Source organism: Vicugna pacos, chromosome 12 (assembly GCF_048564905.1).
Source record: "Vicugna pacos chromosome 12, VicPac4, whole genome shotgun sequence".
NCBI classification, from domain to species: domain Eukaryota; kingdom Metazoa; phylum Chordata; class Mammalia; order Artiodactyla; family Camelidae; genus Vicugna; species Vicugna pacos.
Window position 1 is genome coordinate 61,634,892 of NC_132998.1, and position 24,021 is coordinate 61,658,912.

The 24,021-nt window shown below is 50.3% G+C and overlaps 1 protein-coding gene across 1 annotated transcript in view; it reads left to right on the forward strand.

Annotated features, from left to right (window-relative positions):
• The window catches only part of MPPED1 (metallophosphoesterase domain containing 1), a 70,689-nt gene that overhangs the window by 16,822 nt on the left and 29,846 nt on the right, over positions 1 to 24,021 (forward strand). The window contains exon 3 of the mRNA XM_072973955.1: positions 2,614 to 2,795. Coding sequence (XP_072830056.1) covers positions 2,614 to 2,795 — 182 coding nt within the window. The remainder of the gene's footprint in view (positions 1 to 2,613; positions 2,796 to 24,021) is intronic.

Sequence of the window (24,021 nt, forward strand, 5' to 3'; positions counted from 1 at the left end):
AAATAGTCCAGACTGGTGTGAGTTCTGGGACTGAAAACCGGCTTTAAATTCCAGCTCCACCAGCTTCTATAGCTGAGATCCTGGGAAAGCTAGCCTTTTCTGGTCCTCAGTTTCCTCATCTATAAAATGGGCACACCCATAGCACCCTGCTCAGGCGGTCATTGTGAGGGCGAAGAGAGCTGATGCATGTAAAGTGCTTAGCACATAATGAGCTCTCAACCCCTGGGAATCTGCGACACTGTTGTTATTATTTCAAGGTTGAGCATTTGTTACAATCCACATAGCTGGAGGACCACGCAGGGAAATGAGAGTCTATTTTTTTCCTCTGGGGATTATTAAGTTTTCATCCTCACTGAGCTCAGAAGCCCTGGGGTGGAGGGAAACAAGAGCAGAGTTAATTAAAGAGCTTGGGCTCCACCAGCAGCGCCCTCAGGATTCACGTGTACTGGGCTGGCTGGCCTGCCCAGGGCTCCTCCACCAAGGGCATCTCAGGAGGAGAGACTGCTGGGGCCCGAGCTGGCCCTGGGGGTGGCATCTTGCTCCCTGTGTCTCCCTTCTGCTCTTTGACTTGGTCTCTGTTCCCTTGTGGGATCCTCCCAACCTCAGTATCTGTAAGGAGAATGAATGAATGAATGAATGTGATTTGCTCTCACATTCCTGTGCCAGGCCAGCAGCCCAGTAGAGACCGTCTGCCATGGTCCAATCAACCATGTTAGGGGCAGACAGGTGGATTCTCAGGCCAGCTGCCTGCGAGACTCTCTGTCTCATGAGATGGGGAGAGGGACCCAGGGGACCAAGGAGTGGCAGGAATTCCTTGGGGGGTAGATTTGAGCTTCCAGACCAGCTCAGGTGTCACCTCCTCCTGGAAAGTCCAGGGGCTTCAGGCCACGTTAGGGCCTTCTCTGGCCCCCAGCCCCTTTGCTGTCCTGCCAAGGCTGGTGGCTTTATTGTCACTGCCTGGCCATGTCTGTCTCCATCATGAGTCTGGGATCAGGCCTGGTTCATTCAGTTCCCCAGCTTTGAGCTCAGGGCTGGAGCCCAGTAGGTGTTCAGGATGTATTGTGTTGAATGAATGAGGGAATGAATGAATGATTAAATGAATGAATGGATGGAGAGGGAAGGAATGGCTCCCAGCACCTTCCCATTGGTCATCATTAGATTCAGGAACTTTTCTTCTCCTCCCTGGTCGGGCCTAACTCTGACCTGCTGGGATTCTAGCTTGACTTAACTGCCCCCAGAAAGGGGCCCCGCGAGCCCCTCCCGATGCAGAGTGGTGATGGGGAGACGCGGGCGTGGGGCTGCGACAGCGGCGGATGGAGCTTGCTAATGCTCCCTGCACATTAGCATGCTGAACCCACGTCTCTCGTGAGGTGTTAATTAAATTTCTTCGAAGTATATTGTCTGAAAAAAAAGGATAATTAGAAAGATGTCTTTAAAAGTATTTATGTAACTGATATGGTACTGCTTTTGGGTTGCCGCATAATTAGATTTAAACACAACTCCTCGAGCGGCATACTCATTTGGAGAGAGCAGCTCGTTGAAATGTCATCGCGTTGTTTTTAAGAGTTTTGAGCCTGGCAGAACCATTTAGCAGAGAAGGCAGAGTGTGGCTCTCAGGGAGAGAGCACCGAATGGGGAGCAGGGAGCTGGATTCCTTCCCCACAGTCTGCATTTATTCCCTGTGGCACCCTGGCCACTTGCTCAGTGTCCTCATCTGTGGGACGAGGGGGCTACCAGGGGCTCCCGAGAACCAAGAACTTACATTGGTGTAGCTCTTTTTAATTTTCTGAGTAGTTTTCTTTGTGAGGTAGCTCCATTTTACAGATGAGAAAACCAAGGCCAAGCATTTTGCTTAAGGTTACATGTTCGTGGTGAATGGCAGAGCTGGGATTTGAAGCCTGGTCTTCTGATTCCAGAACTGTTTTCCTGTACAACCTTGGAAAGTCCTTGCTCTTAACATGATCGGACCATCTTAACAGTTGTGGAAAATTTCTGCCTATCTGAATTCAGTGCCTTTATTTCACAAGTTCCCAAGAAATGCCCCCTTTCACACATGACTCTCCCTGGATACTGCTTGCGCTCTGCACGGCGCTGGAGAGTCCGTTCTTTGAGCTGGACAGTGGACCTTAGTCCGTGCATCCTCAAGAGGGTGGAAACTGGTTTTTTGCGGGTGGAAAGAATCTCACTCTTATTATAAAGCACAGCTACACATGCAGTAACTGAACAGGTATACAGTATATTTGCGGTATTCAAATTTCACTAGAGGGGTGAGTAGAAAAAAACATCTGAAAAGGTCCCTTAGGGGCTGATCACGAAAAAATGGTTGAGAGGCTCCTCTTGTCTCAGTGGTCGGACAAGTGCACATAGGGACAGTTGCCAAGCTTCCCACCCGTGACCTCCTTGAACTTCGCAGCAACCCTTGGGTGTTCCCGTGCTACAGAGGAGAAACTGAGGCTCGGGGAGAAAGTTTTGCCCGGCTAGTGAGCGAGAGGGTCAGAATTTGGACGCAGGCGGGCCTGTCGCGAAGGCTGGGTGTGAGCTCAGTGGATGGGATGAGAGCTGCAGGCTCCCAGCCCCGTGGCCCTGTGACCACATGATCTTCTCGCCCCGCAGGGTGGACCCCGTGCCTCATGATGCCCCCAAGCCGCCTGGCTACACCCGCTTTGTCTGTGTGTCTGACACCCACTCGAGGACGGACCCCATCCAGATGCCCTACGGTGACGTACTGATCCACGCCGGGGACTTCACGGAGCTGGGGCTCCCGAGTGAGGTGAAGAAATTCAACGAGTGGCTGGGTAGGTGCTCGAGGAGGTGGCGCCTGCAAGCGTCCAGGCTGGGGCAGCCCCCTGCCCGCTGCCCTTCCTCCCCGTGCCCCGCCCTCCCTGGCCTTTGTCACCTGTCTGCCTCCTACTCTCCCATCACATCTCAGGGGTCTCTGCTGTGACTTTCAATTTGTTTGTGGGACTTTTGGTCTGGAGACCCCCTCCCAAAGGCTTGTTTTTGTCCTCTTGCATGTCTAGTCCCCAGTGCCTCGTGCAGGTCGGTGCTCAGTGAGTAACTGAAGAATGAATGAGTGAGTGAGTGAGTGGCTGAATGGGCGAATGAATGAATGATGCTGGGACCGGTGACGCCAGGGCCAGCACTCAGCTGGTATGAGCCGGCTCAACCACCCACCACCATCGACGGCTTCCCCAGTGAGGGGACCCTCTAGGCCTCCATGCCCCCCGTGGGGGCCCAGGGGACCGGGTGTGGCCTCCTCCGTGGGCAGCTGCTGGTACAAGCAGCAGAGCCCTGTCCCACGCCGTGAGAGATGAGGGGCCACGATTTGCAAGCACGCACCCAGGGCTTGGTCTTTGACTTTTTGTTTTCTTCCAAAATAAGAAAGACATAAATCTGGGGTGCCCCCCGGGAAAGCCGCTTGCTTGGAATCCAGAGAAACCTCACAGGGACTCTCTCTGCCTTGGCCCCGAGGGACAGATGGACGGCCCCTGGGCAGCCCGGGGACAAGCCTGCTGTCTCAGAGGCGTGGGTGCAGGGCCGGCCCACCTCCCTGCACAGCCCCTCGTGGCTGCCAGACGGTCCCCCGCCTCCCCAGGGGCGTCCCGCTGTGCAGTTGGCTGGGAGCTGCGTGAGCAGAGGGCCAGGAGCGAGGCGGGTAACTGCAGGGAGAGGCCGGGCTTTGCCAGTCAAGACAAATATTTACAAGCAAGGCCTTCCCCTCCACTTGGCAGGCTTGGAGCTTAAAATATTGATTTTTTAAACGGGAAATTTTAATCAAGGGCCCTGTTTGGGCTGAACCGTGTGAAGACTGGGATGGGAGAGGACTCCTGCAGGCGAGTCTGCCCCAGGCTGCTCCCCTTGCCCCAAGCTGCCTCCAGGTCTGGGCTGCTTCCTCGGAGGGGACCCTCACTGAGGTTGGCTCCTCACCCCCCTGGTGTGGGTCTCAGAAGATGTGAGGCTGAACCAGAGTCCATGTCCGAGGCAGAGAGCAGGAGTTGCTGCTAGCCGGGCGCTGACTGTGTGCCAGGCCCGCGTGGTAGGCTCCTTCCCGCCACGGCCTGGCTGGATTTGAGGAATGGGTGTTTGGGGCGGACAGAAGAGGATGTCGCCCACCGCCCCCTGAGCTGAGGTTCCCAGTGGTGGGGACTGTTTCTGATGTACCCCCGGCCCACGACGGGCTCCTCTCCAGGCTGAGTGAGTAGAAGAACCAAACAGTTCCGTGTGCCCTGAGGGCGGTGGCCGAGGGCTGAGGGATCTCAGCGTGGGGACTGAGGATGGCCCTTCCCCCGGGTGGGGGGAGGCTTCTGGGCCAAGGCGACTTCGGGCTGGGCCTTGCCTAAGGATCTGGGAGTTTGGGCTGGGAGGGGAGCTGCTGTAGGCTGAGGGGACAGCTGAGGCCAAAACGTGCTGGGGGCACTTGGGAGGAGGCAGAGTGTGTTGTTTGGGGTCGGGAGCTGGGGGGACATGGGGGTAATGAGCGGGGAAAGAGGGGTGGGGCCTCCCTGAGACTCTGACGATGAGGGAAAACCGGGGACCTGGGAGGCCCAGCATGGTGAGCTGGGCATTTTGGGAAAATCTCTCTACCTGCCTCTTAACAGAAGTCAGAACTCTATGCAGTGGGAATTTAAAGGCTTTCTTCATAATTTGCCCTTGGCGTTGGATTGATTTATTTGCCTGGGTTATTGCAGGTGGGAAGGGTGAAGGTACAGAGGGGTCTTCCTTTCACAAAAGGGTACTTGCCCTGGGCCTCTTCCCTGGGCTGCCTTGAAGTGTTCGCTGATGTCAGGGCTTGTCACTCAAGCGGGGCTGGGCGGGGCTTCAGGCTGAAGGGTGAGGAGCAGCTCTCTGTCCTCAACGCGCACGTGAGTGAGAGGGTCAGTAGGAGCTGGTTTATAGCATTCTGTCTGCAGCTGGCTTTTTGGGAACTTGCCCACGGAACCAAATGACTCATATCTGTGGGCTGGCGCCCCTGGATTCAGGGGCCCAGGGGCGTGGTGTGGTGCTCACGGCGGGGAGATGGGCCGCGCGCTCACTCGGTGCATCCGGACAGGTGTGGTTTTGTAAAGAGCTAGTGTCCATTGAGTGTTAATACGTGCCAGGTGCCCTTTGTGTGTATTATTAAATCACTTAATCCTCTTGACAGCCGAGTGAGGCAGGAGCTATTGTCACCTCCACTTGACAGAGGAGAAACTGAGGCCCAGAGAAGTGAAGTAACTTGCCCAAGGTCACACAGCTAGTAAGTGGCAGAGCTGGGATTCCAACCCAGGCAGTTGGACTCTGGAGCCGAGCTCTTGTCATGTCCTCCGTATCACCTCTCTCGTTTTTATGGTGAAACAACTCTGATATGAAGTAAAGGCGAGGACTGTGCCTTTTGGGGCCAGACATGGGGGTCAGCTTCCTCCCGGGTGATTGCAGCAGCCACGTGACCCTCCTGGCCTCATTTTAAACGGGGGTGGTCCGGCTGCCCTTGCTCTGCCTACGTCTTTGGAGGTAGGCTGTTTTGATGCTCCACTGGGATGAAGGAAATGTTTTAAGTTTTGTAAACTACAAAGTGCTGTGTAAATGTGATTATTGCCCCCAGGACTTCCCTTGGGGTAGAGGTAGGGGTCCTGGGTTGGTCCCATGGTGGAAGGGGAAGAAATTTGACTCAAGCCTCCAGGGTGAGCTGCAGGGAGAAGCGGTAGACGAGTTTGTGTGTAAAAGTGTGTGGAGTTTACGAGAAACACTGACCTACGATCTCAGCTGTCTCTGCAGTTCTTACACACACACACACACACACACACACACACCCTCACTGAGAACACTGTGCCAAGTGTGTCCCCGGCAATGGGGTGACTGTGAGGAGTGAGGACAGGGCCGCTCGCGTTCTGGTGATGGGGAGACAGTGATGGGTGGAGACACCAGAAGCAGTGAGAGAACCGTTCACGCATGTGATGAGTGTCTGCAGAGAGCTGGCCCGGGGGGTGACCACGTGCCCCTTGAGTGGCCAGGGGAGGCCTCCCTGAGGAGGCGGCCTTGGGCAGGACACGGAGGTGAGAGTGAGGCAGATGTAGGAGGCACGTTCCAGGCAGAGGCCCTGGGGGAAGGGAAGTAAATGTGAGGTCTGGAGGGTTTGGGCTGACCCCTATTCGGAGGCCCCGGGAGCAGCGGCAGGAGTTTGGGGTGGATTCGAAGTGCAATGGGGTCTTTGGGAAGGTTTATGTAGGGGAGTGACCTTTTAAAAGGCCTGGATTGCAGAGTTAGAGTGGAAGTGGCAAGCCTAGTGAAAATGAAGACTCTGGAATGTTCCAGAATTGACATCTGAGTGGTGGGATTGTGGGGGATTAAATTTTCTTCTTTGTGGTTCTCTCTTTTTCCCTCTAATTTTCTACAAGTAGCGTGTATTATTCTTGTAACATCAAATAAAGGCAACAGTAAAATCTCATTGTTGTTAAAGAAATGTTGGCTTCTGTGATGTCTGGTGCACAGTGTGTCCCAGGATGGAGGCAGGGGTAGCGCTGGCCTCAGGTCAGTCCTGGGGTCATCCAGCCACTCAGAAGGTCGCCTGGAGCCCCTTCCCTAGGCCAGCGGGCCCCTGCCCACCTCTCAGGCCTGCTGGCCCTGCCCCTCCTCCTCTGGGGGAGAAAGTTACAGATTTGAAATTCACAACCAGCTTCTTCCCTGTTCATTGATCTCAGGGAAAGCATTTAAAATCATATTCCAAAAAAAAAAATCATATTCCAAGGGCCACCCCCAGACAAACAAGAGGAAATCTGAAAAATTGATTAAGGCCCTCTTTGTAAGACAAGATTAGGCACCTAACTGGGGAGACGTGTGGCTAAACTCACGAGACTCTCATCTGCTGTCAGGTGCGTTGCTCACGGCTCAGCTGTGAGTCGTGTCCCTGTTGTGTCCCTTCAGGCGTCTCTGGGTTTGTGTTCATTGGAGGGGGCTGGACTTGGGGGAACAGGGCGCCTCTGAGCCGACCCTCTTTCTCGTTTGCTGTCATTATCCCAAATATATTCATGAAATAGAAACGCCAGCTCGATTTGTAAATGTCCCAGTGAGCAGCTAAAAAATTGCTAAGGACAGGCTTTCCAGGCATCAAGAGTGAAAACAAGAGCAAAACTTGCTGAAAATGAAAAGAATGTGCTGGAAGCTTCTCGCTCCTCCACGGCTAATCACGTGACGATGGACAGGTAGTGTGGAGCCCACAGGCTGCTTGGTCCAGCAAGTCGTGTCTGTGCAGGGAGGAGGGATGGCATGGAGGCTCAGAGCTCCCGCCTGGAAGTCAAACAGATCTGTCTTCAGCTTTGCTTCAGCCTGTTATTTGCTGTGTGACCTTAGCTTAGTCATTCAGCCTCTCTGTGCCTCATATGTAAAGTGGGGAGAATTATTTACCAACCCCATAGGGTCAAAGAGGATGGAAGAGTAATGTTCCCTTATGGTGCTTAGCACATTCCAGGCCTCAGAAAGTGGCCTCTCCCTGATCTGAGTCCCCTGCAAAACAAACAGGCCACTTGACCAGCCTCAACGTTAGCCGAGCCATTTTGTTCCAGCCACACTGGCCGATTCCAGTTCCCCATTCTGGGCCTAGGCTCACGCTCATCCCTCAGCTTGGAACGCTCTTTCTCATCCACCCTGCAGGTCCTACCCACCCCTCCAGTGTCACTTCTTGTGAAGCTTCCCCAGCCCCTTGGGTGGCATTTTTCCCTCTTCCCTCTGCACCCAGAGCTCCCTATTCAGGCTTTGGTGGCAGCCCTCACCTCATGGAGGGGGTTTTTGGTGTCCTCATGCCTCCCCTCTGCCCCACCTAGATCGTCAGCCCCGGAGGGCAGGGTGAGCCTCTTCCCCAGTGTCAGCCCTGGATAGAGGCGGTGGACTCTGGATGAACAAAAGTGAGCGGCATGTGTGTATTGTGAGCTGGACACTGCGTCCGCATATGATTGCCATGGGGTGGGTCAGCAGTGAGTGGGGCTTTGGGGAAGGCAGGGCTGTGACATGGAAGAGTGTGAGCTGTGGCTGTCACAACACGGGAGTTGGGGAGGGTCTACAAAAGGGCAGAGACCGACAGGGTCTCCAGGATGAGGCTAGGAGCTGAGGCCAGCAGGTGATCGGGGCCCACCCAAGGGAGCCAGGTCTTCCAGGTGGGTAGGTGGGCTCCCCACTGGAAGCCAGGGATGCTGAGGGCAGGAGGGGAGGCTGAGCGCCCAGGAGCACCCACCTCCCAGGATGCTGGCTGCAGAGGCATCAGCTGACCCCAAGGCCTCTACACCACCCATGTCTTCCCCAGGGCAGGAATACCGGGCCAAATTCTGCCTCCGGCTCTGAGTGACAGCTGTGCCCTCAAGAACTGTCAGTTCATGAGCTGGAATTTGCAAGATGCCAGAAAGCTCCTTCTCTGTGACTGGCAGGTGCCAGGCTAGTCTCCCCGCCCCCCAGCCAGGAGAAGCCTGCAGCCTCTGCAGTCCTCACTCCCACCCCCAGGGCTCCTGTAGCCTCAGATCCTGGTGCTGGCCTCCGAGTGACTGCCCAGAGGCCACAGGCCAGGTTCTCACCCCTCCTGCCCTCGCCTCCTCACCTGACTGGATGCTGCTCTGTCCACCTTGGATTCTCCTTCCCCAGCTCCTACACCACCCCCTGGGCTCCCCCTTCTCCATCTCCTCCTTTTGTTCCTGGTTCTCTTCCTTCTCACTGAAGGTAGCTACTCCCAGGGTCAGCCTTTGGCCTCTCAACCATCATCTTTCCAGATTAGGTCCCCACACTCCCCTCGCCCCAGTTCCTGCTGTTGCTTCCACTCAGACCTGAAGATGCCTCCATCTCTCTCCAGACCAGGTCTCTCTTTGAGATCCATCTGTGATACTATTCAGTCTTCTTAAGAGACACCTCCTCCTGGCTGTCCACTGGGATTTTAGACTCGTTCTGTGTAGTAAGGTGCCGGCCTCCAGCATGGTGTTTTAGACTTGGTGACCGCAGCTCCTTTGCCCCCTCTCCCTTCCCTCTGAGGCTGGTGTCAGCTGCCACCTCCTGTTACTCCCGCCCTGTCCTTGTCTGTGCTGCCTGCTGTCCTCTTCACTCACACCTGTCACCTGCTGAGACGCTTTGGGCTCCCAAGTGGGCCATTCTGCCAGCTTCCCTTCCTCCTGTAGGATCCCGTGATCCCCTCGAGGGTTGAGATGGCGCCCAGGTCAGTGCCTCAGAGCCCAGCCCAGCCAGGCCTCCGGGGCGGCTTGTGGGGGTCTGTTGACTAAAGCACGGAGGGGTCTGTAGAGCACACGAGGAACCAGTTAATTAAGTGGCACCACCCCTAGCGGAATCAGGCAGGGGAGGGAGATGAGGGCCTGGCAATGGAGTGTTTAGAAGTTATAATTAACTTTTTACTGGCGCACTAGCACAAAACGATATATAAGACAATCTAAAAGGGGTCCAAGGATTTCGTTAAATAGAGCTAGGTCTTTTGCAAGTAAACCCTTAATTAAAATCTGTGAGGGAGGAAGGGAGAGAAAGGGAAACGGAAATCATTCCGAGCTGGTTTCTTTGGTTATTTTCCCCTCATTTGCCACCTCGTCGAGGGCCTGAGGGCTCCAGGGGATTGGGTCAGAGTCCTTTTGCTTCTTTGCCCTTTGACTCAGGAGCCCGTGGCAGGGCCGCAGGAGGAGCTGAGGGGCTTCAGGAAGGAGTGGGGGCCTCGGGCTCCCGGTGCTGGAGTGGTGGCTGCTCACAGGGGCAGAGTTGTGAGTCTGTGGGAGACAGTCTTTCCTGACACAGCTAGAGGCTGCTGAGCTCCTCACCCACTTCCCAAGTCCGGGTCCTTCTCTCCTCTCCCTCGGGGCGAGGCCAGCCTTCCGGAGGCTGAGTTACCTCCAGTGCCCACAGCTCGGCGCCCAGCAGCTTGTGCAAGTCCTCGCTTCTGTCTCTTTCCTTTAACCTTTTTACCTCCATCCTTCCCGTCCCCCCTGTGTGGGACACCAGTGCGCCCTTCTTCCCTGAGTCTCTTACCTGTGTGCGTTCGACTCCCTGCACTTGGGCCACACCCCATCCTTTCTCGCTTTCATCTCTTCGTGCTCAGTACCATCACGGGCCGTGGAATGTTCTGCTGTGGGCATCAGTGTTTCAAGCCTGAGGGACAGGGCCTAAGTGTGGGGTGGGACACTGTCCAGGTTTCCTTGGTCAGAGCTGTCCTGCCCCGTGGGTCCAGGGTGCCGAGGGTGGGATGGGACTTCCTGAGAATGGCTGAGGCCCCAGGGTGTAAGCTGCCCATGCTGGGCAGGCAGGTCTGGTTTGATGGGCTTCACCCTGACCGGGGTCAGGACTCACAGCCTCTTTCCCAGAGCAGGGGACTTAGCACTGAATTCAGGAGTTCCTGGGGCCCTCTCTGACTCTGGTCTTCACCAGCCAGGGGCTCGCTTCTCCTGCAGTGTCCACGTCCATAAAATGTGACGTTTGGACCACGTGTTAACTAAGCCCCGCTCTGGCTTGGCTGTCAAGGTGCCGTCCAGGGAAGTGGCCCCTGCTGGTCCCCACTCCTGTTGGCCTCAGAGTCCTGATGTGGGTTAGGTGAGGTCTGCCTCTCCTACCAGCCTGTGACTGCAGGGGGACAGGGGTCCACAGCCGTCCCAGTCATTCCATGTCTAGCATGTTCACTGGCTTGGAGTTGGAGATTTGGTGATGGCCAACCAGATGTGGCCCCTGCTGGAAGGGGAGTCAGGCAGTAAAGTAAACAGAGGAGATCATTTAAAGAGATTGGATCAATGAATCAGTTCAAGAATCAGAGCGTGGTGACAGTGACCGGGGGTTGAGGGAGGTTTCTTGACATCAGTGGTCTAGGACGGCTCCACCAAGAGAGTCTTGAGCTGAGAAGGACCCAGCCCTGAATTGCCTGGTGAGTAGCCAGAGGCCTGCAGGGCTGAGCCTGGTGATCACAGAGGCCAGGGAGGGAGGCCCAGTCTGCTGAGGATGTGGACTTTATTCTGAGTGTTAGGCCACTGGGAGCTCAGGCAGGTGAGGGACAGGGGCCCCTTTGGCTGCTGGGTGGAGTGTGCCCGCCGCAGGTAGGGGAGGACGCTGGGGCCCCAGGAGAGGCAGGAGGAGCTGGGAGTGGGCCTGGAGGTGGCCAAGGGGACAGAGCAGGGCAGGGGTTCAGCCACGGTGTGAAGGTGAGATCACTGGGCTTGTCTGCTGAGAGAGATGGGGTGGAGGGGGAGTGTTGACCAGTATCCCCAGAGCCCTGCAGGCCTGCACAAGGTGGATGTGGATTTGTCAACACGTCTTTGTTAAGGGAATGAAAAAGGAAAAGAGAAATTTTGTGATGTGGTTGGTTCAATCAAAATATCCAGCCAACTTCATTTTTTAAAAAAAGAGCTTATACTAATCATTGCTGGATGTGTACGATAGCCTTAAAATGGATTCTGTTTCATTTGCTCATGAGTTGGATACAATGGTCTGAACCAGACATTTTCAGGAACACATTGTTATTCCCACAACTCAAGATGGACTATTTAAAAAGAAAAGAAATTTTTGATTCTGGGCCTCATGTCATTTCACGGCACCCTCTGCTCGGAAGCGGGTTGGTGTCGAGGGATTTTGGTGGTGTGCAGTCAACGCGGCCAACATGACTGAGAAATGAGTGGTTGCCCAGAGAGAGGGCGACGGATGCTGAGATGAAAAAGTGGAGGAACAGTGCAGTGGAGGTTTGGTATCCATTCAAAAAATTGACTTTTCTATATTCTTCACCAAAAAAAAAAAAAAATTCTCATAAAGCCAAGCTGTGTTTGAGGGGCTAAAGAGAGAAAATTAACTCCTAATAAAGATGAAAAATCTAGAATTCTAAGTGGTAGTCAAGCGATTTTGGCCAGCCGTAATTACAGTATTTTCATGTTAATGTATAAACCCCTTGAAAGGTGTGCTTAAGTGCTAATTATCTATTTACAACAGAATGGCTTTGTAGATGAAATGAGACCCACTGGTGTGTGTGTGTGTGTGTGTGTGTGTATTTCAAACATGTTTTGCGGTGCCTTTTTTTTTCAGACCATCATTCTAAAAATCTCTGCCTTAAATTTAAAAAAATTTTAAATATTTAAATCAGGTAGAAATGCATTTCTCTGAAAGGTCTGGGCTGCCTGAAAGTTCTTCCTTAGTTTTATTTTGTATATTTTGTTTGTTTGGATTTTTTGCTTGCTTATTTACATTCCATCTTGTGTCAAAGGATTTGAGATGGTTTATAAAAACAGTAAGAATAGTAAAATGGTAGAATGTTAATGATAAATTAAAAGCCAGGGTTAAAAAAAAAGAGAAATCGGAGCAGCTCAGAGGGAGGGGCTAAAATATCAAGACCTAGGGCTAAAATGGGCTCTGTGAGCTAGAAATTGGAGCCTGAGCTTCCTGGGAGCCAAGGTGAAAAGGGCAGATGCATTTGGCAAATGCCTGTGATTACTGGGAGGAGGAAATGTGCAAGCCCCTCTGATTGGTCCATCCTCTGTAGCATGTCTGATGTCCGCCAGCTGTGAGTCCCTTGTAGATCAAACCTGTCCCTGGTGTTCCTGTGTAGGAGGACCTTGGTACAGATTTTTGTGTTTAAATAATAACAATGAATATCTGTCTAGTGTTCCCCAGTATATAAAACATTTCTGTCACTCATTTTGTGCTTTCTGTCTCCCCTCTCTGCTTTCTTTCGGATTGATTGAAGTTTCTTTTTTCCCCCTCTACTGGTTTGGAAATGCTACATTCTTTGTTGATTTGTTTAGTGATTACTCATAAGATTTTAATACGCATATTTGACTTAACTCAGTCTAAAATTAATCAACATTTCCACTCTTCCCTGAGGGAATCACCCACCTTGTCGCCTCTTGCTACCATCTCGTGTATGTTTGCTGTCAGTGTCTCCCCTCTAACTTGTTTAACTTTACCCCAAAGTAGCCATCATCATTATTGTGTGTTTTCCCATTTGCATTTGATTCTTTACTCAGCTAGCGTTTGCTGAGTACTTTTTACGTGCTGGGCATGATTCTGGGCACTGAGGATGCATCAGTGAACACACAGGAGACAGGCCTCAGATAAACAGAACTATAATGTGTTGGGAGATCAGGATAAGCGAACAGGGCGAGACATCACCCTCTGATGATACGATGTTTGAGCCGAGGTCGGCGTGGAGGAGCTGGCCGTGCACATGTCTGGGAGGGTATTCTGGGCAGAGGAAGCAGCTCTGGGTCAGGAGTGTTGGTGGCACATTTGAGGACCAGCAAGGAGGCATGTGGCAAGAGTGCCTGGGGGCCGAGTGGGAGAAGCAGAGGCTGGGTGGGCAGCAAATAGAGGAGGTGGGGTTCCTTCATGTAGGAAATGTCACTTGAGTTTGGACAAGTGGGGTGCAGGCCTTCCAGCTCAAAGGAGCAGGCTAACTGGGGTTCCGAGGCTGGAGCTTCCACTTGCCATTAGGGTGCATTCATTCATTCATTCATTTATTCATGGAACACCTACCTGGTTCTAGACTCTGCTAGATGCCAAGGATACAGTGGGTAGCAGAACAATTAAGACTCCTACTCAAGAGAAATACAAACAAGAAAACGCCATGACATGATGGAGACAGAACTGGGTGAAGTTTGTAGCCTTCACCCAGGTCAGACACTCACTTGCCTCCCAGGTGTGAGACTCATCTCAGGTTCCTCATCTGCCTGGTGGAGGATGGCAGTGCCTTCCTCCCAAGCTGGTGGTTGTGCAGACGAGAGATGAAATGTTAAAAACAACCTGGGCTCTGAGGCTTTGCTGAGTTTCCCACTGTGAGCCTTCCTCTTCACCCCGAAATGTATCTTCACTTGTCAGTGCTCCTGTCAGGCTATGGAACTATTGGAGGAAATTGTTGGTTGGAAGAAAAATAGCCGGTTGGCCATTCAAGAGTTGGGGGAAGCAAACTTCTCTTGCTGGTTATGCTTCTTTTTCTTTTCTTCCTACAAGTGTGGAGAGATGTGTTTGGATATGAAGTCAGCCTGTGGGTTTTTGAAAATGTCGTTTTCATGTTGGACTTCATTCCAGAACAGGGATAGTCAGCAAGCCAGAAATTCCTGGCCAGCACAGAATTGAAATAGTCTGTCCCTGTGTGCACACAAACTTCTGAAATGTCTGAGAGATTCCATTTCCCTGTTCACATCACCTTCCCCTGCCTGCCTTCTGCACCTGGACTCAGCACAGACTTTGGCAGAAATTCTGTGACAAGTTTGGTTCGCCGATCATGAGCAGCGGTTAGAGAGGGTGTGGAAACTTTCCTGTCCTGTTGTCCTTGTCTTTGTTACAGAGCTGCCCCTTCTCATGGGGTGTCTCCCCACCTGGTCTCTCATAGCCAGCCCTTCTCAAAGTTCAGGTGCATGAGAATCCCCTGTGGTGGGGGGATCTTGTTAAAGTGCACATGTCAATTCGGCAGGTCTGGGATGGGCTGGAAAGCCTGCATTTCTGACCATCTCCCAGCTGATGAGCAGCAAGGCCCTCGATCTGCATTGTCTCCAGGTTGGCAGCCACCTGCCTGTTGTGGGCATTGAGCACTTGAGACATAGCAAGTGTGACTGAGAAACTGACTTGTGTGTTTCATTTCATTGTAATTAATTTGAAATTAAAGAGCCACAGGGGATTAGTGGCTGCTGTGGGGATAAGAAAACTCCTTGAAGTGTCTGCTGTTACTGTCTCTACAGATGAAGGAACTGAGCTCAGAGAAGCAAAGAGCTTGCCCAAGATCATATAGCAAATAGAAGTGGAATCAGGATTCTAACCCAAGGCCTATGCTCTTTTAAAAATTAAAAAAAAGTTTTTTAATATCTAAGGTGACCTTTTTATGTGATAACATCCCCTTGTGTATTCAGAAAATCCCAGCCCTTTGTATTAGCAGATTCCTCCTGTCTGTTTTGATATTTGTGGTCAGAAGTAACAGTTTGTAGCATCACGGGCTATAACAAAATCACATGTAGGTTGCCGAAGGGACACGAGGAGGTCTAACACCCTATGTTTCATGTGCGAAAAATACGTTTTGCTGCAAAGCCTCGTATATGAGTCGCATGAGGGCTGAACAACAATGATTTTTTTCCAAATGGAATTTTACAGTTTAAAGGTGCTTTCGTATTGTTGGTCAATTGTCCCTTGAAGCTGAGTAATGTCATCCTCACTTTACAGATGAGGAGACTGAGACCCAGTGTATGAATGTGGCTTCCCAGAGGTCACCCAGATCACCTTCGTAGAGAGGCCTTGATGGCCCTAGATTGATCTGCTCCCCCACCCCAGTGTGTCCTGACCCACTCACATGGCTTTATTTTTTTCACATCTGCTATCCTCACCTGACCTGGTACTTAATTCTTTGTTTCTTTGTTGCCAGTATCCCAGAAAGGTCCACTTCTCAAAGGCAGGGATCTTGTCTGTCTCAGGCAAGCTGCGTCTTCAGCACCACGGACAGCACCAGCCACAGTAGGCACTCAGCAGTATTACTCATTACTTATAAATTAAATTTCTGAAGTGAGAGAAGGGCCAGTGGAAAGGATGCAGCCTTTGGAGCAGGCAGGACTGCCTCCCCAGCCCTGCCCGGCCACATGCCTGCTGGGCAGCCTTGAGAAAGTCACTACTGTCTCGGGCCTCAGTGTACCCATCTACAATGTGGGGCTAACACTTTTTGTAGGGCTGTTGTGAGGGCTGAGTAAGACACTGCAGTTGGGATCCTGTTTAAGCACATAGGTCTGGAGAGACCCCTTGGGTTTGGATTGTGGCTTCATTCTGCCAAGCCACCTGACTTTTGGCATATTATGTCCTCACCCCAAGTCTCAGTTTTCTCATCTGTAAAAGGGGCTGATATTCAGAAGGTTCAATGAGGCAGGGGCTGATCTGGGCTCAGGATAGGTCCTGGCATGAGATGAACACATGATCATAAATGCAGCTACTGTTTTGGTTGTGGCTATTTTATGAATGCATCTAAAGTACCTGGCAAAAAAGTAGATGTTCAGTTGATGGTAGCTTTAATTACTATTATTAATATCATGAAAGGATGCTTTCCTTTTTAAAAAATCAGATAGTTAAAAGTTAGGATTTAGTGCTTTGAAATTTGTTTTAAAGGAAATCAGGGTTTTTTTTTAAGTGTATATAGGTTTATTTCTTTGATTTTTCTTAAGAAGAAGAATTTCACACCTTTCCGAGTGTGCACGATGCAAATGAAGATCTGAGAGCTCGCGGAGGGCCGTTTGGAGCTAATTCTGGGCTGGTTTGACAGCCACGACACTGAAGGGGTAGTAGAGCTGACAAAGTGGGGCTGCCTCTGGTAGCATCCCAACCTCTCAAAATAGTCACTTTCCATACTAACGTTTGTCAGACTGTTTTTTGTTCATTGAAGTTTTTTGTTCATTGATCCAACTGTGTCCCCTTCCCCCTTAACACCCTTCACTGGTTCCCTGCTGGAGTCCTGGGTGAAGTCAGGCCCCTCCTGGTGTGACCCCATCTGTCCCTCCCAGGCCTGCCTCCACTCGCACCCTCGTCTTCCCAGGGATTCTGGGCGGTTGCCAAATTGGCAGGTGAATTTTCCCACCTCTATGCCTGCTTGTGTGGGGTTACTCTTCCCAGGATACACTTCCCAGCCTTGTCTGCCTAGGGAGCTGCTATTCACCCATGACACCTGTTTCTAAGATCTCCCCTCTTACCCACCCTTTTGGAGCCCCTCCCTTACTCCTGGTCCGGGAAAGGAAAACTCACTGCTGTTTATGGTTCCTTATGACTTGGTATCACCCCCACTGCAGATCCCAAATTGCTCGTGTGTGTCTTTCCCACTTTAGGACGACAGGAGAATGGGCTGGTTCGGGACCTCTCTGTTCCCAGCTCCCAGCACAGGGTCCGACACTTACGAGGGCCAAGGGAAGTGACTGTGGATAAAGGAATGCATAAACACAAGTGGCAAGGTGATTTTGCTTTCATGTATCTTAATACCCAAAATGTTTATTTAGCTTTAAAACAGGTGGTTTTGTTTGCTTGTTTGTTTGTTTGGGGGGGGGTGAATAGATTTATTATTTATTTTTAAAGGAGATACTAGGGATTGAACCCAAGACCTTGTGCATGCCAAGCACGCACTCTACCACTTGAGCTCTACCCTCCCCTCCAAAAATAGTTGGTTTTATTAAGAAGTATTTAAAAACTAGGAACCTTTAGTCTTAGTCATTTCCAAATACTTATTTCAGTTGCTACTGCAAAAAATCTTGTTTGGGGCCAATTTTTCCCCCTTTAAATGGGTTGTCTGTAGGTGTCAGAAGGTACCAGCGGGACTTTTTGGGAGAAGGTTTGTCCAGTAACTCGAGGGCCCGATATATCCCCCTAGGGCTGTCAAACCCCAGGTGAAACCCATGCTAGGAATTTTCTGGTAGGGTGGAAGCAGGTACAGGCTCCTGGCCTGGAGCCTCTCAGTTAGGTCTTCCTGATGAAGAGGGGAGGGTGAGGGGGCCGAGACTCTAGACAGCCACTCAGTCCCTCTCCACCTCAAACCTTGATGACGTCTGGAGTTCTAGAATTATTTGCTTCTAAGATTAGAATAATTGGCCTCCAGGGTGCTCAGATTCTGTAAAAGTGGCATTTTTAGGACTGTTAAGAGTTCCTAGAACCTACCGTTCTACCTACTCACAATTCTAGTGTCTGGGATTCAGGGCCCTTGGTTCTCTTTCTAAGATTCTTTTAAAATTTAAATTATGGTTAAACATACATAACATTTACCATTTTAACCTTTTTAAAGTGCACAGTTCAGTGGCATTACGTACGTTCACACTGTTGTGCAACCATCACCACCATCCATCTCCTGAACTCTTCATCTTCCCATACTGAAACACTGTCTCCATTAAACACTCCCTCCCCCTCCCCCTCCCCCAGCCCCCATCACTCTGTCTCTCTGAATTTGACTGCAGGGACCTCATATAAATAGAATCATGCAGTATTTGTTCTTCTGTGGCAGGCTTATTTCACTGAGCATAATGTCCTCAAGGTTCCTCCATGGTGTAGCATGAGTCAAATTTACTTCCTTTTCAGGGCTGAATTATATTCTTTGTGTGGACATGCCACCTTGTATTTATCCGTTTGTCTCTTGATGGACACTTGAGTTACTCCCGCCTTTTAGCTATTGTGAATGATGCTAATGTGAATATGAGTGTACAAATGCCTGTTTGAGTCCCTGCTTCCAATTCTTCAGGCTATATACGCAGAAACAGAATTGCTGGATTACATGCTAGTTCTAAGTTTTTTGAGAAACCTCTGTACTGTTTTTCCACAGTGGCTGTTCCATTTGACATTCCCATCAAATGGTGCACAAAGCTGTCCTTTCTCCACATCTTCACCAGCACGTGCTGTTTTCTGCTTTTCTGATAGTAGCCATCCTGATGGATGTGTGGTTGTCATCTCATAGTTTGATTTGCAGCTTCCTAAGGATCAGTGATGTAGAACATCTTTTCATGTGCCTATTGGCCATTTTGGAGAAATCTCAATTCATGTCCTTGTCTGTTTTTGAGTTAGGTTGTTTGGGTTTTTTTTGTTGTTGTTGAGTTTAGGCGTTCCCTGTATATTCTAGATGCTGACCTCTCACCAGAAATATGATTTGCAAGTATTTCCTCCATTCTGTGGGTAGCCTTTCCACTCTGCTGAAGTTGTCTTTGATGTACAGAAGTTTTAAATTTTGATAGATTTTCTCCTTTTGTTGCCTACACTTTTGGTGTCATAGCCAATAAGTCATTGCTAAACCCAGTGTCATGAAGCTTCCCCCGTGTTTGGAGAGTTTTCTAGTTTCAGCTCTTATGTTTCGATCTTTGTTCTTGTTTGAGTTGACTTTGTTTATGCTGTCAAGTAAGGGGCTGGCTTCATTTTTGCATGTGGATGTCCAGTTTTCCCAGCACCATTTGTTGAAAAGACCGTCCTTCCCCAGTTCAATCATCTTGGCACCTTTGTAAGAAATCACTTGACCATATGTGTGAGGGCTTATTTCTGGGCTCTCTGTTCGGTTGCAGCAGTCTATATGCTCGTCTGTATGCCACTGCCATACTGTTTTAATTACTGCAGCTTTGTAGTCAGTTTTGAAATCAGCGAGTGTGTCTTCCAACTTTTTCTTTTTCAAGATTATTTTGGCAGTTCAGGGTCCCTCGAGATTCCATATGAATTTTAGGATGGATTTTCTGTTTCTGAAAGAAATGTCATTGAGATTTTGGTCAAGATTCCATTGAATCTATAGTTGGTTTTGAGTAGTTTTGACATCTTAAGAACATGAACATGAAGTCTTCCAACCCAGGAGCTCGGGATGTCTTTCCACTTACTGGTGTCTTCTTTAGTCTCTTCCAGCAAACATTTTGGAGTTTTCAATGTATAAATCTTTCACCCCCTTGGTTAAATTTAATCCTAAGTATTTTACTCTTTTTGATGCTATTGCAAATAGGGTTGTTTTCTTAATATCCTTTTCAGGTTGTTTATCGTTAGTATATAGGAACGCAACTGCTTGTTTTGCCCATCGTTTTCGTATCCTGCACCTTTGCCGAACTCGTTTAATTTGTTCTAACATCTGTATTGCTTTTCAAAATGGTCTTTATAAAGGCTTGTTTACAGCAGCCACAGATATCTCCAACAAAATTATGTTGTTTAAAATAGAGTCATTGAGAACTCCTCATAAGAGGGGAGACTTTGTAAGGATTCAAGTATATGGTGACTTTTTTTCTGAGGAATGTTTTATGCAAAAACTCTAGCATATGTGTTATATCTTGGTGGTTGTGACAGACATGAAGACATCGCGGCTTCAGCTGCAGATGGATCTGGGTTCAGACTCCCACTTCTCTGCTTACCAATTTGGTAGTTATTTAACCTCACGGAGCCCCCAACTTCTTCTTCTGCCAATATACTGCCTGTTTCCTGGGGCTGTTGTGAGGGTTAGACAGAGGGCATGCAGAGGCCTGTCTCCGACTGTCAGCAGGTGCCACCTGTGATGTCATTAGTGGCAGTCTGCCCTGCCAGGTGAGGCGCTGCCTGGCCTGATCACCTGCCTTTGATCCTGGTTGCCAGAGTCATCCCAGCACTTAGACCCTCCGAATCTTAGAGGGGTAAACCAGGTTAGGCTTCCTGCCTGTTCTGTCTCCTGATCAGTCTTACCTGTGACCCCTTTTAATATGGTTCTAGGTTTTTGAGCAACAGGCAGAACAAGTGAGAGGTCAGGCTTCCCTGGGGGAGCTAGGAAGTCGACTGGGAGTGCCTGGCCCCGATGCCTTCTTGTTTTTTGACTTTTATTTTACTATTTGTTAGGGGGAGATAATTAGGCTTTTAATTAATAATTAATTAAAGTGGAGGTACTGGGGATGGACCCCAGGACCTCAAGCATGCTAAGCACACACTCTACCACTGAGCTATACCCTCCCCTCTCTGATGCCTTCTTTTTATTTAATTAAACATTTTATTTACATTAAGGTAATACATGTACACAATGAGTCACAACGTGCTACAAGGCTTACAGTAAAGCCCAGCCCCTTCCCCAGCTCCCCTCCCCAGTCCTGAGTCCCATTCCCCGTGCCAACCTGGTAGTTGCTGCTTTATTACCACAGTGTCTCTAAGTAACAGCCTTAAATTGCTGTTTTTTTATTTTTCCATTTTACACATACTTTTTAATGTTTTACAATGAAAAATAAAAATATAGAGACTGTCTCTCTACCCATATATATACATTTCTTCTCTTATCCTTTTAATATATTCCCATTATGGTTTTTGGTTAAATATCCATTGTATAACCTATTGTCTTTCCTGAAGTAGTTAATTGCTTGGTTTGTGTGCTTGTTTTTCCAGGCCCCCATCTTGGTCTACCCCCGTCTCCCTCAGAGTTTTAAGTGCCCCTTAGCAGTGTGGTGAGCTGTGCCAGGCTGTCTGTTGGCTCGTTTTTCTTGTCCTTCCTGAGCCTCCGACCCCGGGTCTGGACTGGCTGCCGTCCAGGCCTGTGAACACTCGTTGTCCTGGGATGTCCCTTCACCATCTTCTTCCTTTGCCTTCTTTCTGTCTTGGAGCCTCTGCTTCTGGGATCCCATGACTTTTTCTTGGTTTACTCCCTCATTTTGGTGGAACACACCCTCCAGTAGCTTTCTGAGAAAGAATGTACTGGAGAGTAATGTTTGGCAAAGTTGCGTGTCAGAAAAAGTCTTTATTCTGTCCTCAGTCTTCACTGATAGTTTGCCTGGATGTAGAATTCTAGGTAGAAAAATCATCTTCCCTCAGAATTTGGAGGGCATTGCTCCATATTCTTTTAGTTTCCAGTGTCGCTGTTCAGATATCTCATCCTTTGTTTACGACCTGTTTTGTTTCTGGACAGTGTGCCTCGAGGGTGGGTGTTTTTCATTCATTATTGTGGGCACTGAGGTAACCCTTTTAATGAAGCAAACATCGTCCTTTAATCCGGGGACATTCTCTCATACACTTTTCCCCGAAATTCCCCTCCTCTCTTTTCTCCTGACTTCTTTTCCGTAGTACTCAGATGTTAGACCTCTGGTTTGGATTCTCTGATTTTTGTCTCTTTCCTGGCCTGGTCCTCACTTCACTGTCTTTGTGTTTCAGTTTCTGGGAGAGTTCCTCAACCCCATCTTTCTACTCTTTAACCAAAAATTTAAAATTCTGCCACATTTTAATTTTTTTTAAGAGCACCCTTCTAGAGTTTCATGGGTGCAATATCTTCTATCATCTCACAGACGGTGGTAATTATATATAAACTACCCCCCACCCTGGCATCAGCCCTGTTTCCTCCAATTTCCTTTCTTCTTGTTTTGGCCTCTGCCTCTGTTTTCAGCTTGGAGGTTTTTTCTCAGAGGCCTGGTGATCCCATGTGTTGTGTTTGAGAACCAGACATCTGAAAGCTGTGGGTAAGCTGTGTGTGTGTGTGTGTGTGTGTGTGTGTGTGTTGGGGGCGGGGATGGACCATGATGGGGACCTGGCCATCTCTCTGGGGAGTCTCTGATATCAACAGCTATAAGTTTTTCCTCCTGGACCTGTCTTTCCCCCAGAGATGAGTTCCCCAGTTTCCACACTGGCTTCCAGAATTTAAGAGCTCAGTGGGGAAGGGGCCTGGGGTCTCCACAGTCACGTTGTTCTCCTGCTGGTCAGCCTCCAGCCTCACTGCCCATCCTCCCTCGAGCCTGATGGTCCCTAAATGTGGCTCTGTGAAGCTGTTATCTTCCCTTGAGAGTGTGCACCCTCTCTTCTATGGAGATTTTGGGGTGAAGGGAATGGTGTGAGGGGTGCTGGGGGAGGGGGCCTGGGCCTACCTGTAGGTTCCAGGTCAGACCTCGCTCCTAAGCCTGGGACCCTGAGCCACCTGGGGTTCTGGCCACAGCGTGTTTTGCATCTTGAGGAGGGTCATACCTTTTTATTCTTTTACTGTCGACTTCACAAGATGTCAGCAAAATGCCCTGTCCTGTGTAAGCACCCTTTTTGTCCTGCTGTTTGATGCTATTAACACCTGCTTTGGGAACCCCCATCCCGGAACCACCTGGAGGGTCTTAGAACGCTGAAAGGACTCTCAGAGTTCAGGACCTCTGTGTCACCTCCTCATGGGACAGATGGGGACACTGGGGCCTGAGAAGGTCAAGGCCTTACCCTGAGTCTGGTGAGCTGGGGCAGAGCTGAGGTCAAACAAATTTGCAGTAATTAAATTAGCCTTCTGGAATATTCCATCGTGGATTGCTGGCGGGACCTTCGGTGAGTCATTGACCTCACCATCTGACCCTTGGCATCTGTCCTAAGTGAATGATTCCGTGCATATGTATGAGATCCCACCCTATAGCCAGCCCTGTGCCAGGCGTAGGTCCCAGCCCGGGAGGAGCACTGGGCTGGTGGGAAAGGCTGACACCCCAGCCGACAGCGGGAGCACAGGCTGGGCGGGAGGGGGCCCGAGTGCCGGGGCTGGGTGAAAGCAAGTGCTCATACAAGGCGTCCTGGAGGAAATGGCACTTGGGCCCACTGGAGAAGGGTGAGTTGAATTGGAGTTGACTCAGAAAGCAGGGCAGGAAGAGAGTCCAAGGTGAGTTGAACAGCATGTGTAGAGGTTAGGAGGCCTGAAGCAGCCCAGAGGGCTGTGGAAAGGTCAGGGTACCAGTGGGGCCTGGCCTGGAGGCAGCATCGTAGCCTTGAGTTCTGAATACGTGTTGCATCCTTGGGTACCAGCTTGTGAGGGCCATGGTGGGCCTTTTTTGAAGTGTTTGGGCCTGTGTGTTCTGTCAGGCTATGACCTCTGGGGAGGGCCCTACAAAATCTTTCTGGCTACAGGAGACCTAAATTTTGGGAGAAGCACAAAGTCATAAGTCACATGTGCTCTGCAGTAGCAATTAAAACGAGCATTTAATGATGATTAGGACTGAATGTTCCTGTTTTTAAAACATTTCCCAGGAAAAACAAATGTTTGAAAGTTAAACATTTTGGCTATTAGGAGGAAACAGAAGAAAAATTGCTTTCGCCTTTTAAATCTGGGCATCAATGTTTGGTTGTGAATCCAGGGCCCTCGCACGTGGGACCCGAGCGGGCCAGGCAAGGCTGGGTGGCAGGGCTGGGCCTGCCCTCTCGGGATGTGTCTGTCCCACTCAGGCCTGGGCTGGTGACCTGGACCCAGTGCTGCCGTGTGACCCCAGGCACGTGACCTCTTTTCTCCTCTTCATCTCCCCAGCTGACATTTCTGGGTTTCATAATTGAGCATGGCATTTAACCCTCCTAACAGCCTCTAAAGATGATAACAGCTGCCATTCAGTTTGTATAAATCATGCCTTTCGTTTCTGAATTCAGGGTCTTTGGCATCTCGGGGGCTGGCAGAGCCTGGAGGGACACCCCCCCCCCCCACTAATTTTAGGGTTAGCTCATTCTAGAGATGGTAAAGGACTTACCTCTGGGCATACCTTTCACAAGCCAACCAGCCGATCCAGAGACCACACCCCACCCCGGCCACCTCCTGTGTGGGGCTCCCACACACACTGCCCTGATCACCCCAGGGCCTGGCAGCAGGCAACTTGCGACAGCCCTGTGCCCCAGAGCCTGCCCAGATTATCCAAACTGGCC